Source organism: Rhipicephalus sanguineus, chromosome 9, assembly GCF_013339695.2.
Source record: "Rhipicephalus sanguineus isolate Rsan-2018 chromosome 9, BIME_Rsan_1.4, whole genome shotgun sequence".
Taxonomy (NCBI): Eukaryota; Metazoa; Arthropoda; class Arachnida; order Ixodida; family Ixodidae; genus Rhipicephalus; species Rhipicephalus sanguineus.
Genome location: NC_051184.2, coordinates 139,008,709 through 139,028,237, shown reverse-complemented (window position 1 = coordinate 139,028,237; position 19,529 = coordinate 139,008,709). Strand labels below are relative to the sequence as shown.

At 48.4% G+C, this 19,529-nt stretch overlaps 1 protein-coding gene across 1 annotated transcript; it reads left to right on the top strand.

Moving 5' to 3' along the window:
- The first annotated feature begins 923 nt into the window (after window positions 1-923).
- On the top strand, window positions 924-11,605 carry LOC119405877 (uncharacterized). The gene is made up of 2 exons (XM_037672703.2): window positions 924-1,496; window positions 11,600-11,605. The coding sequence occupies exons 1-2, from the start codon at window positions 927-929 to the stop codon at window positions 11,603-11,605; spliced, it is 576 nt and encodes a 191-aa protein (XP_037528631.1). The 5' UTR covers window positions 924-926.
- The last annotated feature ends 7,924 nt before the right edge of the window (window positions 11,606-19,529 follow it).

Here is a 19,529-nt window from a genome sequence, read left to right as displayed (position 1 = left end):
CTTCCCTTTCCCCTCCCCCTCTCATTCCCCCTCTCCACTTCCCCTCTTCCCTTTCCCCCTCACCACTCCACCTCTAGAACGCGGGCTCTACATGCCGAAACACTGCTTCGCATCGCCTCATGGTCCCCTTTAGCGGGAGATGGTGTGATTTTTTTTTCTCTTTTCCGCCGTGCTGCCAAGGCCTTGTATATAGTGAAAACTTGAAAGCGCGAACGACGACGACGAAACACAAACAACAGGACTTGCGCTTTCAAGTTTGTGTTTCGTCGTCGTCGTTCGCGCTTTCAAGTTTTCACTAATGATGGACCAACTCGCCCAAACCAAGGTATTGTTGCCTTGTATATAGTTTTTTTAGGGGAGGCAGGGTGTGGAGGAGGTTTGAAGGCACTTTTAAATCTGAGTTTATCTCCCCGACCAGACATGTAAAACTGTCAAGATGTTCACCTTCAAGTAGAGTGTCTCTGTGAATAAAACATTTCTCTCTATCTCTCTCTCTCTCTGACGAACAGTGCTCGAAGACGGTACATAGTTTGGACCTGGACAATGCAACGACGCTGGCCCGTGAACAAAAGAGGGAAAAAGGGAATTCCTCGAATTCTGGTGCACACATCGTGACGCCTCGGCGTGCAATACCATCCGTGGCCTCCTGCGGGACGTTTGCAAGGACCTGTGTGCTGAGTAGACTGGTCGACATTCCTCATTTCTTTCGGTATTGTTGTAATCGCGTCAAACGTGGCTGTGATGATTATCTGCCCTCTGCTGTTCAGTGCGCAGAGCCTGCGCGCGCATCCTTTGTTGGCGCTGTTATCGTGTGTGTGTGTCGTGTCATATGTGTTTCTGCCATGAGCTGCAATAAACGACTTTCGCATACCGGTGTCTTCATTGTAACATTGGCGACGAAGATGGGATAAAGCGGCACTGAAGCTATGGCCACCACTTACGGAAAGCTGCCGGAGTTCTGCCCGGACTCAGGAAACATCGACGTCTACCTAGAAAGGTTCGAACTATTTGCGAAAGCAAATGAAACAGACGACGAAAAGAAGCTTGAAGTCTTCCTGACCATAATTCGGCGGCCGAAATCGCCCACCGAAGTAAAGTACGAAGACGCCAAGAAGGTGCTGCAACAGCACTACGTCCTGAAGCGGTCTGTGGTCACCGAGCGATACCACTTCTACCGGCGTAACCAGGAGGCAAATGAAACCATCGCACAGTTTCTTGTGAAATTGAAGAGGCTCGCCGCGACATGCTCTTTCGGAAGTTTCCTCCAAGAAGCGCTACGGGACCACCTAATTGCCGGACTACGCAGCGACACCATCCGATGCCGTCTTCTCGAGTTGCCCGACGACGCGGTCACCTGGAAAGGAGTGTGCAAGGTAGCCACCGCCATGGAGGCTGCACAGAAGGACACCCAGGATATGCTGTGCGACAGCACCGGGGCCAGCAACGCTCAACTGCACTGGCAAGGAAGCCAAGGGAAGCCTAGCGCAACAAGCAAGGTACTGGAAAAAAACTATACGCGAAAAACTGCAGTAGAGTGTCATAGGTGCGGTGGTCAGCACGCTCCTACAAGGTGTCCATTTTTAAAAAGTGCTTGTTTTGAGTGTTCTAATTTTGGTCATGTCGTAAAAATGTGCAAAACGCGAGTTGTTCATGCTGTAGAAGTACCGGCAATAGAGCAGGATTTGCAGGATTTGCTGACTATATGTCAAACAAACAGGGCAGGCAGTCCGCCTCCCATAGTAGTAAAAGTAATCATAAACGGTCACGAAGTACCAATGGAATTGGACACGGAGGCTCCCGTTACAATCATGTCTGAAAAAGACTTTGCAGAGAACTTCCCAGACCTATCGTACAACTGTGAGGACATAAAACTCGGAGTGTACAACGGCACCGCAATCAATGCAAGGGGCGTTGCCCAAGTCGATGTGAAGTGCGGGAAGCAAAGCCACCGCCTACCACTTGTCATTGCCGAGTATGAATAAGGGGTGTGCATGCCGGTGCTCCTCGGTCGTGACTGACTCGCAAAGATAAAAGTGAACTTGCCTGATGCCTTGCAGAAACTGCATGAGGTTGCGCTTAAAGTACAAGCAGTCGCGCCTCTAGGAACTCGAGAATCTGTAGAATCATTAAAACAACAGCATGCTGATGTTTTTTCAAGGAGGGTAAGGTGCTATAAAAGGATACAACGGTAGCATTCGCATGAAAGAGAATGCAGTTCGAGTTTTCTGTAAGGCGATGCCTGTACCGTATACCGTGCGAGAACAGGTGGAAAACGAACTGGCGGAACTAGAGAAGGCTGAAGTAATTTACCGGGTACGGCACAGCACCTGGTCAACGCCACTAGTAATTGTGCGCAAGAAAAATGGACCAGAAATAAGGATATGAGGGGACTATAGAGTGAGTGTGAACAAGTGCATCGAGGTAGATCACTATTCATTGCCACTTTCTGAGGATATCTTTGTGTCGCTGGTGGGAGGAACCGTGTTCACTGTGTTAGACTTGGCAAAAGGTTATCTACAGCTGGAGTTACACGAGCATGCCGAAGAACTTATAACGGTTAACACGCACATGGGTCTTTTTAGATACCGGCGGTTGCCGTACGGCGTTGCGAGTGCGCCTGCTATGTTTCAGGCAGTCATGGATCAGGTTTTGCAGGGCATGCCTGGCACAGCCTGTCACTTAGACGACGTGCTGATTGCTGGGAAAGACCTACCAGAGTGCTACAAACGAACGAAGGAAGTGTTAAATGCTCTGAGTAAGCACGGGATCAGAGTAAATGTGGCGAAATGCGTTTTTTTTCAAGAAAGAGTACAATACTTAGGGCACGAAATAGACCAACACGGCCTGCATCCCACAGCGAATAAAGTAAAAGCATTCCTTGAAGCACCGAAACCGAGCAATGTGACCCAGTTGAGGGCATTTTTAGGCCTAGTGAACTTCTATGCGAAATTTTTGCCCAATTTGGCCGGACAACTAGAACCGCTTCACCAGCTTCTACGCAAGGGAAGCATATGGCAGTGGTCGCGTCAGTGCGATGAGTGTTTCAGGCGATGTAAGCAGTTGCTAACTAAAGAAACAGTCTTGAAGCTGTATGACGTAAAAAAGGAAATCCAGCTGACATGTGATGCTTCTGCTTACGGGCTGGACGCAGTGTTATCGCACGTAGTGAATGGCATTGAGCGTCCGGTCGCATTCGCTTCCAGATCAATATCACAGGCGGAAAGAAACTATGCCCACATTGAGAAAGAAGCACTCGCCATCATTTTCGGCGTAAGGAAATTTCATAAGTATCTTTACGGCCGCAGCTTCGTTATTATCACTGACCATCAAGCATTCACTACAATGCTTGAAGCTAGACATCACAGCAGTGCTGTGGCAGCGGCGCGAGTCCACCGCTGGGCCATTTTTCTGTCAAACTACCGTTTCCGCATTGTGTACAAACCAGGGGCAAATATTAGCAATGTTGACGGCTTGTCGCGTCTACCATTGTCTTAAAACACTGACACTGTAGACAAGATTTCTTACTTTTCTCCTGGCAGAGAATTGCCCTTAACTGCAAAGGACATCGCATATGAAACATCTAAGGACTCTGTCTTGAGTGTTGTGCGTGAAATGACATGACATGGCTGGCCGCGGTCTGTAGATGCGCAGCATCAACCGTTCTTTGTAAGACGGTTTGAACTTTCGGTAGAGGAGGCCTCCTTAGTTTGGGAGAACCGAGTGGGTATACTCCGCGCTCTTAACAGGAAGTACTGTTGCTGTTACATGAACAACGCATGGGAATCAGTAAAATGAAGGCCCTGGCGAGATCAATGGTATGGTGGCCCGGAATCGATAGCAGCCTCGAACGAACTGTAAAACAATGTCACATCTGTCAGAGTGTAAGGCCAGTAGGCCAGCCAGCGGCACTGACCCCATGGAGGTGGTGTACTAACAGTTGGGAGCGAGTGCACCTCGACTTGGCAGAAAAAGACAACAAGATGTTTCTGGTCGCAGTCGATTCACACTCCAAGTGGGTAGATGTCAAAATAACGAATTCAACCACGGTGCAAAAGACCATTGAAACAGTAAGGTCATTGTTTGCAAGCTATGGGTTGCCTAAGGAGATAGTTACGGGCAATGGGCCACAGTTTCGAGCGAAAGAGTTTGATGATTTCTTGCAGGCAAACGGGGTCAAGCATACTGTGACTCCGCCTTATCATCCTCAATCTAACGGCGCAGCAGAACGAGCAGTGCAGACTGTTAAGCAGTCATTGCTAAAGCAACTGCTAGAGGATGAACGGAACCACAGTTCCAGATCCTTGCAACACAGAGTTGACAACTTCCTTTTCGCGTACAGAACTACGCCGCACACATTCACTGGTAAAACACCAGCAGAGTTGTCTTTAAAGAGCGAGCTGCGCACAAGACTTTCTCTGCTCAAACCAGACATGGAAGCTACGATCAATTCGAAGTCCGAGAGGGAAGTGCGCAGTGCAAATGAACGTAGGGGAAAGCTGAATGTTGATAAACAAACGCTCTTTGTGCATGCCGATCACCTGCGTTGCACTTCTTTGAAACATGAAGAGTATGTGGAAGACTGTGGTGATGAAATGCCTTTGCCGCACACCAGTGATATTTTGGAAGGGGGAAATTGCTCAGAACAACCGCCAGTGTTGTCACCGCAACCGCCGCCCACCCCTCCTGTACTGTTACGACCGGGGACGTTGGCCGACGCGGACTCGTGGGGTAGCGTGGAGCTGAGCGGCAGGAGACGTACCGCAGGCCCAGGAATGTCCAGAACAGCAGGAAGCCGAGGCAGAGAGACAGGCGTTGAGGAAACTTAACAGAAGTTTATTTACAACATCATAGAGGACAGGACCGTCAAAGTGACATCTAGTCCGATCGATCCGTCCCGAGCAGACGCTCTGCTGCTCCTTAAATACGCTTCATTCCCAAGATAGGGAAACTCCTTAATCGGCAAATGTCCAATCACAAACGTGCATGCCTTTGAAGCTGCATAACTAGCAAACGTCCAATCACAAGTATGCATGCCCTTGGAGGGTCCGTCTCTTCGACACATAGGTCACTGCCCTCAGGATGGCACGCCAGGGACCACTGCGCTCTCACTCTCCACGTCCGACCAGTTCGGAAGAAAAGGGGGGGGGAGACAATGCCACCTCGGGGAACTGATAATCCTTTTACGAACAAAGGCACCAGCCTTAGCCAAAAGCACACTCGATGCAAATACGCGTCCCACGGAGGGGACCCGCGTGTAGCAGCCAGCTTCCCGCCGAAGCGCTCAGTTCAGGGAAAAGACAGCAGGTGTAGGTAAATCCGTTCTCCGAAATGAGGGGGGGGTGTCCAAGAAGCAGGAAAACTCGTTTGGAGACAGCTGGCCCTGGACCTTCGTATCTGCTTTGTAACAGCTTCCCCGGCGGCAGGCCGAGACCTCGACGTACAAAGGTCAACCACCTTTGTGGGGAGAGGTCGATGAAGACAATGCTGGTGTGCCGAAGCCGTGCACACCGCGATGCTGCTCTGCTGCAATCCTCCGCCACCTCCGGTGATCTCGAACATCTGGTAGCGTCGTCCAAGTTCGGAGAACAGCTTCTTGCTCTGCTGGCCCACATTCCTTCCCGAAAGACAGCACCTGTGTCGACCCCGCGAGAACCACAACTGCCAAGCAGGCAAGCGCCCGTACTCTCTCCCTGAGACCTACCAGGCTTTTACTCCAAACAAAGTGACCTGTTCTCATTTACAATAGCAGCAGCAATTCCAACAACCAAACCTGAAATAGGCTGCTCAAATCCACAAACACATGTCGTGATGAAGCACGACCACAACCAAAACAAAAAAAAGCAATTGTAAACCTGTCACATAAAAAAAATGAACCTAAATACACAAGCCAGAGTACCCGCCGCTGCCATCACGTTCCCTAAATCGCAAACAACGCTAGCTTTTGGCTAAAACCCTTTCACTCATTAAACTTGGCAAATGAGTACGACATTAAGAAAACAAAGCGCTTCAAACTAAATACGAAATAAAACGGAAAATCAAACTCACACGTATACCATAATACAAAGTGAAAAGTTAAAACCATACTGACGCGCTTACTAGCACGTAACGCCAAAACAAATCAGTAGTACGTTAAACAGAGGGCTTTAACATTCAGCCTTCATCTCTGTAACCACTACGAACAGCTCTCCTCTACTCGAGCCCTACCAGCTATGTTTCTAGCTGCCACAAGGGTATCTAAAACGAAGGCTTTTAAATCAGCCTACATCTCTTTTAAAACACTTCGCAGCTCTCTACATGAGCTCTAACAGTTATAAGAACATTTTACGAAACATAGCCGCATTCCTTCTTCATCAGCCGGCGACCAAACATTAGCAAAAAAAAATCATTTCCAAAATTGAATACAAGATAAATTCTTAGTATTCAACGTTACACTTTGCTTATCTGCATGCGGCGCCCTTTCAGACGAGCTCTGGGGAGACGCGCAATCCACAGATTTCGAGGGGTCTGGTCTCGACAAAAGAACAAAGAACAAACCTGTCCAACGCGCTCAGTAGCGGCGACTTTTGACCCGCGGCCTCTCGATTCTGACAAAGGGCATCGCTTGCCCATTGTGCCCTTCCGGGTTAAGCCGTCAGCCTTTAGCCACGGTGGGGGACAGCCTTTGTCACGATTCCGGCGTACGCGACATCTCGCTGCGCTCCTGCCTCGACAAGGCCGTGAAAAGGATGAGACCAGGCGAAGATTTCGGCATCTGAATTTCACTGAAATTCTTTTCTTCGCGACACGCCTCACGTCCGATCTAGATTTCCGCGGGACTCTCAACTTGGAACTTGTCCTAGCACGCCTTTTGGGGATTTCAGGCCTAGTCTTTATCTTGGCGTCTCGAAGAATGCGGTCGTCGCGTTTGGCTAGCGCTTTAGCACGCTTACCGCCACTGGTCTCTTTTGCGTTCGCCTTTCGTTTGGGTCGGCGCCTTTTTCTCACCGAACGGCTCGCAGCGCTCATAGTCTCGGCACTAGTACTTTCAAGTGCGCTGCCTTCGACATTCGCTGCCAACACTTTAGGCGGCTGAACTGACTTGTCCTCTGGGCCGTTACTAGGTATCTCTGAGTCTGACCTAACGGTAGTCCCGACACTCTCTAAGTCAGCTAGCTCGCCCTTAGATGTCTCTTCAGTTTCGGGTGTTCTATCGCTGTCGTGGATAGCCCCTTTTCTCTGGCCTTCGACGTCGGCCTCCTGCTCTTCGCGCGTTTGACGCTCTTCAAACTCACGCGCTTTGCGTAGCGCCTCACTCTCTTGCGCCACGCGAAGTGCTTCTTGCTCTCGCGCTCTCTGACGCGCTTCCTCATCTAGCGCTTTTCGACGCGCTTCATCCTCACGCGCCTTGCGGAGCACCTCAGCCTCTTTCGCCACGCGAAGCGCATCTTCCTCATTAGTCTTGCGTAGCGCTTCGTCCTCACGTGCTTTGAGACGGACCTCAATTTCTAGCGCTTTACGGCGTGCGTCATCATCAAGCGCTTCAGCTCTGTCTTTGTTCCCTCGACTTTCGCGGTCAGCAGGACCTGAAGCACCTAAGTGGCGCAACAAGGCATCTTTGGCCTTATCAAAGTCTTGCGCTTCCTCCTTGGATAAGCGCTCCAAAACGCATGCAATTTGGCGCGGCAGCAACGTGACAAGCCTCTCCAACCAAAGGTCTCGGCTAACACCAACATCTTCGCAGACCTTTTCAAACTTAACGAGAAAAGACACAATGTCCTCGTCTATCTCGAAAATCTTGAATTGACATTGTGCCAGTTGCCACTTAATCGCCTGAATTTCACGATCAAGTGTTTTCATTTTGAGATCATGTTCTCGCTTCCGAGCCTGCCTCTCTTCGCGCCTTTCGCGTTCCTCTGCCTCCCGCCTTTCACGCCGTTCGCGTTCATCTACCTCTCGCTTTTCGCGCTTCAGCCTCTCATTTCTTTCTTCCGCTTCGCGCCTTTCTTTTCTTTCTTCAGCCTCGCGCCTAAGCCTCTCATTTCTTTCTTCCTCAATTAGCTCTAGACACTCTGAGAGCTCGTCGTCGTCTGCCTCAAGGTTCTCAATAGCCTCGATAATCTCTGGTTTTCTCATTTGTTCTCGAACATCCAAACCCAAACTTTTGGCTAACTCTAGCAAAAGCGGTTTTTTCAGTGCCTTCAGATTCATGGTTGCTGCAAGTGCTGCTAACTTCACTACTACTAAGACGCTACGTTCCCATGCACAGGTCAACGTAGAGTAGTTACCCAAAATTACCACCTTTCGTACAAAACTCGAGACAAAGCCTGGTAAAATCTCAGTGAAGAAAAGTCAAGCACTCACCACACCCTGCAGCCATGATCTCGGCGGAGACGATCCCGATGCTGGCACGAGCTTGTTGCGACTTGTCGTGAGCAGAATCCCGCCGCTGCCATCCAGTTGTTACGACCGGGGACGTTGGCCGACGCGGACTCGTGGGGTAGCGTGGAGCTGAGCGGCAGGAGACGTACCGCAGGCCCAGGGATGTCCAGAACAGCAGGAAGCCGAGGCAGAGAGACAGGCGTTGAGGAAACTTAACAGAAGTTTATTTACAACATCATAGAGGACAGGACCGTCAAAGCGACATCTAGTCCGATCGATCCGTCCCGAGCAGACGCTCTGCTGCTCCTTAAATACGCTTCATTCCCAAGATAGGGAAACTCCTTAATCGGCAAATGTCCAATCACAAACGTGCATGCCTTTGAAGCTGCATAACTAGCAAACGTCCAATCACAAGTATGCATGCCCTTGGAGGGTCCGTCTCTTCGACACATAGGTCACTACCCCCAGGATGGCACGCCAGGGACCACTGCGCTCTCACTCTCCACGTCCGACCAGTTCGGAAAAAAAGGGGGGGGGGAGACAATGCCACCTCGGGGAACTGATAATCCTTTTACGAACAAAGGCACCAGCCTTAGCCAAAAGCACACTCGATGCAAATACGCGTCCCACGGAGGGGACCCGCGTGTAGCAGCCAGCTTCCCGCCGAAGCGCTCAGTTCAGGGAAAAGACAGCAGGTGTAGGTAAATCCGTTCTCCGAAATGAGGGGGGGGGGTGTCCAAGAAGCAGGAAAACTCGTTTGGAGACAGCTGGCCCAGGACCTTCGTATCTGCTTTGTAACAGTACTTAGACGTAGCACACGGGTGACACGCCCACCAGATCGACTGATGTACCACTGAATGTGATTTTGTTTGTGGGGGAGTGTTGTAATCGCGTCAAACGTGGCTGTGATGATTATCTGCCCTCTGCAGTTCAGTGCGCAGAGCCTGGGCGCGCCTCCTTTGTTGGCGCTGTTATAGTTTTAAAAGCACGGCGACCAAGCTGTGTCGTGTCATATGTGTTTCTGCCATTAGCTGCAATAAGCGGCTTTCGCATACCGGCGTCTTCATTGTAACAGGTATATACTGAAGATGCAATTGGCATAAGTGGAGTAATGTTTGTACCTTTTATTGTTAATTTGTTTTGTTAGGTGCGAGTACTTTTTTTAAATTTGTGCTCGAGGCTGTACGTTTGGAAACTATATATGCTCACACAATAACTATTTTGAAAAATGTCCCTTACGAAAAGTTTCATGACAAAGCGGGCGCAGCAAATTAAGAAAGAAAAGTTCAACGCCAACTAAGCCGAAGCCTCTTTTTCAAAGCAGAATACAGGTACGCTTTTGTTATGGAGCGGCCGAAAGCATACAAACTGGAAGCGCCTAATATGCGGGAAGCAGGACGATAAGCACAGATTGAAATGCAACCGTCATAACCAGTAATAATGCTTTATAAAATTAATAAGTTAATCGGGGGAGTTATTCGGGATATTTTCATCGAGAGTACCGAAATTCGCTCATTTTAGTGAAAAAAAATGGTTTTGAAAGATTGAGCAAAAGTAGAGGTATCGATTTAGAAATATATGGAAAAGTTCCGCGCGTTTTGCACTTTGTTCGCGGAGCGGATGTATGTTTTTATAACAGAGTGGCTGGCTGACATCACAGTACATGGAATCTGCTTCTTGATATTGACTTCTTTGTGACATTGTGTACTTTGTGTGGTCCGTTTAATTAGCGTTGCTCTGTCAAACTTTGTCTATATTTTAGTATTGACGGACTATGCTGTGAGAACCTGGCGGTTTTCATAGACTGGCACCCTGTAAGAGATTTAATGAGTATCTATGGCTTCAGTGTCCTCAATTTTCGTGTTTGTGGCATGATTTACAGTTCTCATGTACTATTTTTGGGGAAATTATGTGGGACGAAATCAGCAGAACCCTTGCGTCGTTAATGGATCTGATGGATGGTCCGTCGCGGATGGTTCCCGACGACTACGCTTCCTTCGTTTGTTGGGCATTCTTTTGCAGAATTATGGGCTTCATTTCGACACGCTGCGCTTAAAACTTGAGGGCTGTTGATTTCACGTGATCTGAGTTCTGCTTTGGTTTTTGGTCGCTTTTTGCATCTTTACTTTTTGTATTGCTTTCCCAAATGCTGGATCATGAACAGAAAACTGCAGCTTAATGTGAATAAATGAAATAACAAGAACTCAAGTGTTCTCTTGAACTTCATCTGCTAGAGCTTTGTGGAAAAAAGTACACTGACTCTGCAGTGTTTTGATGAGAATTCGTTTATGTAACCAACGCGTGACACAGTCAGCATAGAGTAAAGAAACCGTAACAGCGGAGCAAAGAGAAAAGAATTCCCGATGCATCTCACTGAAATTCCGTCCGGACGAAGTAAGGAAATTCGTGAAATACTCCGGAAATAACAAGAAATACTCCGGATAGCGGAGAGAAAGAACAGCGAAAAATATTCCGGAGGTGCCACGCAGTCACTCCGGCTAGCCGGAGTAAAAGAACAGCAAAAAATTTCGAGCTTCTAAAAAAACTTCACATGAGCATTACGCTACTAAAATTTTTTTTCGCAAAAGATATCTTGGTAGAAAACTTCTCTTTTTAGATAGATTATCCTCAATTTTTTCCAGCAAATCGTAGGTGGTCGAGCGCCGAAGTTGGGACAGTTGGCATGGAATGACCAATATACACCATTTAACGCTAACGGCACGCAGAGCTCGGAGGTGCTTCAGCATGTGTAGTATCACCCGCGAGATTGCCCGACGGGCGCACTTAAAGCAACGCTCCTGCACTTTTCTTCAGACGAGCACTAAAAGGTGTCCCCTTTCTGTAGCCACTGACGATGTGGAACGCCGAGTAAACGTAGTTACTGTATATGCTACCTTTAGGTAGCAGAGTTGCGCCAAGATACGCCATCTTGGGCTCCGAAGTCTTGCGGGAAAGCCACTCACCACACGCCTGGGAGCCGCGCTCGCGCAACAGAGTGACAGTGTTGTTTATTTTTTGCTTTCTTTCTATTTTTTATTATGCTTAGAGCAAATCTCAATTAACAAGCTCAACGCTTACAAGCCTTGATTTTACGTTTGCGTTCCTAGTATGTAATCATGAAATAAAATGCATCGTGTAACGAACATACACCGGAGATATGAAATAGCAGAAGTGTGGTTCGTTGAGCTAGTTGGTCACACATTTGCCTCGTGTCCTATTCCGCTGTTTTTCTCATTTGCAGATATGAAATTATTTTGCACTTTCGATCGCGATCGAGCCAGTTAGGGACGGAATTTCTCCGTCGCGTTTGGCTCCTTTACGTTAACTGTGGAAGAAAGCCAGCTGTAATCTAGTTTTCAACTGAGTCGGGCTCGACAGCGATCGAAAGTGGTCGTGCGACACCCGTATTATGCGCGCATGCTTATTACAATCACGGCCCGCGGTAGCGACAGGGTGGTTAAACAGCCCGGTCGCGTGCAACGTTCCTTTCGCTCAAGGTTTGAAAGCTGCATTAAATTCACGTAAATCATCGTTATATCAGCACCCGCTGCACAGCATGCGATTACTAAGCAATTACACATGGAAAAAGCGCAGCTGGTGGTTTGTACTTCACAATTTATCATGCACATGGACAAGGAAACAGATCTTCATGGGGTTTTTATTGCACTCGCCACATTCTAAAACAATGCACGCAAGGAAATATACAAAAAAGTAGTAATATTGCGTCGTACGGGGATACAGGCGAGAATTCTCAGTTTTTTCTGTTCACTTTTTTTTTAACGCATTCACCCTCCTCTAGGTGGCGCCACCGTGCCCTGGGCACGTACGCTGCTAAACTAAAACACGCTGTCCACAACGAACGTTTGCGGCACGGGTACAATATCACCTTAACCCCCATTATCACACTAACGCTAAGCTATACCTGTCTAATAACACATCGCCGATATGTCAACCGCCCTAGAGCGGCCGGAATCTGCGGAGTGTCGGCGTCGCCTGCGAAGTGTTGGCTTCTCCGCAGCGCAAAGGAGCCACTAATGACCACGTGACTGCGCTCGGCGAATGGCGTTGCTGAAATCACGAAGGCAGAGCGAGCGGCGTCCGGAAAACAGTGGCGCAACTCTGCTACCTAAAGTTAGCATATACAGTAACTCTAAGTAAACGATGCGTCCAACGCCACCGCGTTGGACGCATCGGAGGGTTCACTCCACGCGCCGCAGTTTTAAAGAAAAAGAAGTCTAGAGGTTCTGATATACTCCAGCGTAACGTCGATGAGCGAGCGCGCGCGTCACGGCGACGTTACATCAGCAAAAAAATTGGCCGCGTATCTGCGTGCTTCGCTGCAAATGTCGTGTAAAGACGATAGAAGAGGTGCTGTGTGAGATATGGACGCCATCTGGCAATACGTCGGGAAACATGAGTGCTGTGTTGCGTACTGGTAGTCCCGGCGCAGCAGCAGGCGAAGACCGGCGGTGACCAACGCGACCGGCGGGGACGCCAGCCAGCCCAAAAACGCGGTTTGGCGCGAAGCGCTGAAGCAGAGAAACGTCCGCACTGAACGAGTACTCTCCACACACTCTTTTATTTACACGTCGCCTGGGTAAAACAGGAACGCCAGAGCGGCGCCCACAACCGGCAGCCTGAAGGCCGCCCACAACGCTGCTTTTTCATTTTTTAAATATTTTTTTTCACCTTCTTGGCCTTCTCAAAACTAAAGTTTTTCAAAACCAACCCATGGCATTCGTACAGTGCAATACAGAACCGAAACCGAAACACAACCATGAGCTCGTGCGAAGGGCACGGAGGAAGGCAAATTTCAGCGCAGTCGCATTTTCAGCTTTGTTGAAACAGCGCTCACTAGACGACGACGAAGTAAAAGAAGGCACAGGACAGGCAGCGCCTGTCCTGTGCCTTCTTTTACTTCGTCGTCGTCTAGTGAGTGCTGTTTCAACAAAGATTAACGCATACCAACTCGCTCAAGCTTCCATTCTTATGCATTTTCAGCGCAGCTTAAGAAACTAGGGTCCTTAAAATTACGTATGTATGCATTTTCCATTAAAGGAACACGCCACCTAATACTTACCTAGTGATGTTGCACCTCAGGTATGCATGATATTTACTTTTTGATCGACAACGTTCACAAGTATGAACAGCCGTACCAGTTCAAGACGGCTGGCCCTTGGGCAAGTGGTACAACTTTGGCCGAGTGGCTGAATCGAGGGACGTGCCCACAAACAGAAAGACAGAAATACAGACCAAAATTTCTGCGTTTAAGTTCCCCAAGAAAGACTATCGTCTTTAAAAGAGCCCTCTATAGTCTGGCGTCCGCTGACCGCCGACGCGGCCAACGGCTGCTGGCGCGCTCGGGCGTCGCTCGGCGCCGAATAGATCCTGCTGCATTTCGCGCCAGACGCGCCGTAGAGGGTTAGTAGACGACAAAATGGCGGCACTATGCAGTCGCTCCCTTGTTCGGCTGTGCTAGGCTCAGTGTTAACGCGTTGGTAAGAAAGGAACACTACGACTTTGCATGTTCCCTGCGTCAGTGAACAAACCGGGCCCTCCGTGACACGAGAAATCTGATTCGTTCTTGCGAGAAGCGAAGTTTTAGTGAAAATACGTGGCAACTCGCGCTTTCAATGCTAGCCCACAGTGTACACATACTATCAGCTTCGCGAGGCTTACTGTAGCCACGTAGGTAAGTTAAATGTTATCGTCTGACATATTCAGTTGAAGCTCATCCTGTTTTACTTGTAGATATAATTGTTCAGTGTTTCTTGTAGTGCATGAGTCCCATAACACTGTACGCGGGAGGGAGGTCGCGCGGGCTCGCGATGTGCTCATGTATAACTGAGCGATCTCAAGTTGGCGATACATTAAAATAGGGCCTCTATCCTTTGTCAGCAAAGCGCTGTTAGGAATCGTGCGAGCGACGTTTCAATCATTCGAGGACGCGTCTGCTCGACGCCTTTCGTGGAGCGAACGCTTTCCATCCACGCCGTCCTTCGCCAGTGTGTTGGTGGTGTTGGGTTTCATAGCCACCGCTGCGCCGCTTGTTTTTGTACGTTTGTTGATAGGTGGCAGCACACTGCAAGCGATTTGCTTGTTGACCGGTCTGAGAGCAAAACGTTCTCCGCGCCCAGACGTCTCTCTAATTGTAAACGTGGTGACGCGGAGTGGTCGAAGTCGTTCGGCGGAGGAAATTCTTCAGATTGCTTTCAGCAGTGATGTTGAAAGAAACCATCTTGACGACGAGGATTTTTCACTGGACGTAGAAGACTGTGAAAGCACCGAGAGATAGCGACGATGAACCACCAGCTGCTAACTCACGACGAGCGAGTTGCACTTCACGTCCCCTCGTGCGTTGATGTTCTTTCACGCTCGTAACTCGTAAGTCACTTTGGTTGTATTTAAGGTGGCGGTTCCACTACCACCATCTTGCCAATAGTTCGAAAAACGACAACAGACGACGCCACTCATCCACGTTTGCAGAAAGCGAGAAAATTGCGCGCGCAAGTATGGTCAGCGTCGCCTCGCGCGTGTTTTATATGTTATATGTCGCGCTAGGTGACGGAAATCGGCCGACAAAAAGCAAGGAGCACAAACGCGGACGGCGTCTTTCACCTACAATCGGGGCCAACTGTTGGCGTCGTTTCAACGACATGACGATAAGTGCCCCAGTTTGTAAGGACAAACGCTCGCTTACTATTGCAGCCCTTGAGAAAGGACAGCGCAGCGTCTAAATACAATCGCTTGAGAACAAAAGAAAAAAAAACACGCACACACACGCACACTGGTGCGTACAACAGCGTGCTCTCACACACGCTCTCACCCACACGCACGCGCTACGCTCTCACTAACCCACTCACTCACATAATATAATGTCCCTCAGTGAAATAGTATTGAACAAAACATCAATCAAACGCTTCGCAGCGTTTCAGTGGAATTGCACGGCCGCTACTAAAACAATCAATTTAGTTCATTTTAGCGGCCATGCCAGTGACTTTTATAGCATCGCGCGAGCGCATGTCTTTTGTGTGTGTGTGTGTGTGTGGAGGGGGGGGGGGGGGGGCGTGCTTTTGCTTATTACAAGTGAAGGAGGAAAAAATGGACAGACAGATTTCAGCAAATTATAATTCGAGAGTTATCTGCGAAATTTCATCCTCTCAAACTGCAATAAACGGTTACCAAAATAAAGTACATCTTCATGATCAGTTGAACACATGACTACCACTAATTACCGGAGTTAGAACCTCCTAGAACACATACTTCTGCCAGCGAGACGTCTGACAATGAATGCGTTTGCGTGAGGAAGAAGACAATGATTTATCCATGTGAGGCATGATTTTTTTTCTCTTGGGAAGTAATAAACCAAGATGGTTTGTGCGTTGGAGGGCAAGACACCCCGTTATTTTCGTCTCTGTTCTCATTTGTAACCTTTCGCGACGCTGTGCAGGCGCGTTCGTGGTCGTCTCGCACGAGCGTTTACAACGATGAAAGCCAGGCGCAAGACGCGCGTAGTCACACATACTGCTGACTGCACTTCTTGTATAGCTTCCACAGCGTTGCATATTTTGTATGAAACTGAGTATAGCTACATCGGCCAGCGTAGGCGTGCACACGAGGGGGCTGGGCGCCCCCCCCCCCCCCTGTGGGAGGGAAAGAATACAACATTTATTGCCCCGCCACGGTGGTCTACTGGTTATGGCGCTCGACTGCTGACCCGAAGGTCGCGGGATCGAATCCCGGCTGCGGCGGCTGCATTTTCGATGGAGGCGAAAATGTTTGAGGCCCGTGTAGTTAGATTTAGGTGCACGTTAAAGAACCCCAGGAGGTCGAAATTTCCGGAGCCCTCCACTACGGCGTCTCTCATAATCATATCGTGGTTTTGGGACGTTAAACCCCAGATATTATTAATACAACATTTATTGGTAGAAATAAGTCGCTATTGGGGGTGGGCCTCCTAGTCCGGAAGACCATTGGCTCTTGCCGCCGCCCGGGCACGACGGTCGACCAGGGCTTGTTGCTGCACTGGGTCAGAGCTGGACAGGGTCGCCCTGGGGGCTTACATGACCGGTCATGTAGGCTTTTACAGAATCCAGTTTCTATTTATGCTTGTTCTATAAAAGCATGAATACACCTATTTGTTGTGGAAAGCTGTGGTTTTCCTTTATTTCGACTTACAGGCACCATCGACAAGTTTTCTATTTAGGTTGCCGCAAAAGTTTTTCAACAAAATGTTCGTCAGTAGCATATGTATCGGCACTATTTTGTTCATGTGGCCACTCTCACGTGCGTCTAAGTCAGGTTATTCTTCCTTGACCAGACATTGCACTGCCCGCCTTGTACTTTGCTACGAACTAGTTGTTATCCGAACATTAGTAGTAGTTCTGGCTACGCAGCAAGCCGCTTTACGACAAAGTAGCAGTGCGCAACAGCGTTATCCCCACTAGGTAGAGTAGTCCTCCTCAGTCGAACTGTTTCCTGACACCGTAGCGCTCATTAGTGGCAAATACAGTGATCGTCTTATCCGAAGTGAGTGCGTCTTTTCACAAAGCACAATATAACTTTTCCAGGGTCCCGTACATTGAATATTCTGCCACGTTGACTAGAACGTTCTGCATCTTCAACAAAGTCTCGCTTCTGTCGCATCGTTGCAACTAGGATGTAATTACCTGATTGGGTACAACTTACCACTACTGGTCAGTGGAAGTTGTCGGCACAGTGCTCGACAGGCATACTTTGAAAATTCCGGCAATGACAAGCTTTCATACGTTCACCATTGTGTCCCCTTTGAAGCGGCGCTACATACGTATCATTCACACGGCATGTCAGCGTCCTTCCTTTCACAATTTCGAACCTCACAGGCACGAAAACACTCAAAGGAACGCGCAAAATACGAGCAGCTGAACCACAAAGAGATGCACATTACTAAAGACGTGCCGGGGAACACTGGTTCTAAGAACGCGTGACGAACGCGCAATCTTCCTGCATACCACGGTGTAAGATATATACTCTTTAGGTGTGGACACTCCTCGGCTTGCATGCAGAGCGCGTTCGACCAGATAAAGTAACAACGGCGCGCGTCTGTTGGTCCGGTGACCGCATCGGGTATCTAGCGGCGGGAAGACGCAACTTAAAGAAAGAAAATGCTTTCTGCACCGTTGCTATAGCAACCGACGCAGTCGGCGGCAACGCCGGCGTCCGCTGCATGTCTTGTTTTTCGCTCGTGAAAAACGCGGTATGCGTTTCTAACTTGAGTTGCTGGCGTGCCGTAGCCGCGTTCGCTGACTAGGAAATTCAGATTTCCCGCGAAGCGCCAGTTGCTACGGGAACGCGTTTTTGTTTTGAAGTTGCATCTTCCCGCCGGTAGGTATCCGCTGCCGTCAGCGGTCCGACGGGCTCTCGGCGTTGTTACTTTATCTGGTCGATCGCGTCTCGCGAGTGTCCTCACCTAAAGAGTATATATCTTACACCGTGCTGCATACCGAAACCATTTGCCGCTTGATGAGACCGCCCCACCTGCTGACGTGGGGCGAGTGGAAAGGGTTTATCACTAAGCCCTCCTCCTTTTACGGTTGGTGTTCGTTACGCGCGGCAACTAGACTTAGCTAGTGAAGCAAACTATGAGGCCTGGAGATATAATTCATGCCTGTTCTACCCGTTTTATTATGTTTAATTGCGCCACTTTTGGCGAACGCTTGAACTCGCATAAAGCAACTTGATGTTTCATTTCATAGATGGAGCTACCACCAAAAAACGCCTGTGAGACTTATGATTCATTGAAAATATTTTGTTTGAAGCACTGAATGGTCAACTTAGTGAGCACAAGTAGATAAAAGACACAATATGCCTCTACTAATGTGCAATACTTGTTGGCAATTAGCGTCTAAATGAAAAAAAAAGCGAGTTTCTACGGTATTGGTCAGCAGGAAAATTACGTAAATTCACTGCTGTCTTGCAGGTTTCCTAATAAAGATAAAGGAATTTTCTCTTCATAGAATCATAGAAAGGGCCTTGCTTCTTCATCATGTAGAAGTTCACAGTATCAGCTTGTATAGTTTTGTCGCTTCATCGGTAATGCGTGACCAAGTACAGCCATAAACTGCCGCATTGACACAATAATAATTCATCAAGTTTTCGTCAGAACACAAAGCAACTTCGCATGGAAAATAAGTGTAATGTAGTCTACGTAGCCACTAAATATTATTGTTCTGCTTTGAAAAGTAAAAAAGATATTCTCACAAAAACTTTTAATATTTTGCCCATTTTTATTGGAGCGTAAATAAATTACTAATTATTTTATGGCTAATATCTCTTCATAGAAACCTTAAATAGCACTTCTTCTAAAGACACGGTAAATTTGGTCATGTTATGTTGAACAGTTTCGCCGTACTGGCAGTACAACGGAGGCTTGTACAACGAAAATGCCTTTTGTTGCTCACACTATTTTCATTGCTATTAGGTAACGCTTCCGAACAGGCATTAACACCAGGTGTCATTAGAAAGCGGAGATCATAAGCTTTCTGAATTATTACAATTAATATTTATTTGTCAAGCGCAGCGAGCACAGTGTGTCCGCAAACAATGCGTAAAATGCGGAGGGGGGTTCGCCGGAGTGGGACCGCCACCTTAATGTGTAATATCCTTGAGCGAGATCAAAATAAAAGCATAGTTCCTCTTGTGCATTGCATGTATCACAATTATTGTGGATATTATGGAGCGCCGCATGCCGCCAACACGCTCGAGCTCGACCAGCGAAGCGAAATGTTAGAGCGATGGAGCGTGCAGTCACGGCCACAATTCACGCCTCTCGGCGAACTTCTTCGACGTTGCGAAAAGCATACGTGTTTATTCTTTTCGATATTCATGTTTCGATCGTGCTGATCGAACCTGCAACATGCGAGTGAAGTACACACGGCTAGAGTCTCAGCATGGCTGTGACACAAGCGCTACTGAATGGCATGTTAAATGCTTGTGTTCCGTTGAAGACGTAACTCCGCGTTTCAGAGATACCAGAGATATCAGAGATACCAGAGATTTCAGAGACCTCAGAGATAATAAAAACCACATACCATACAATAGGGCCGGGTCTGAAGGTTGCCATTTGCTTGGGCAGTCAACTGCATACGGCTGTCGATGAGCCCCATTTTGCTTAAATTTTTACATCTCTAAAA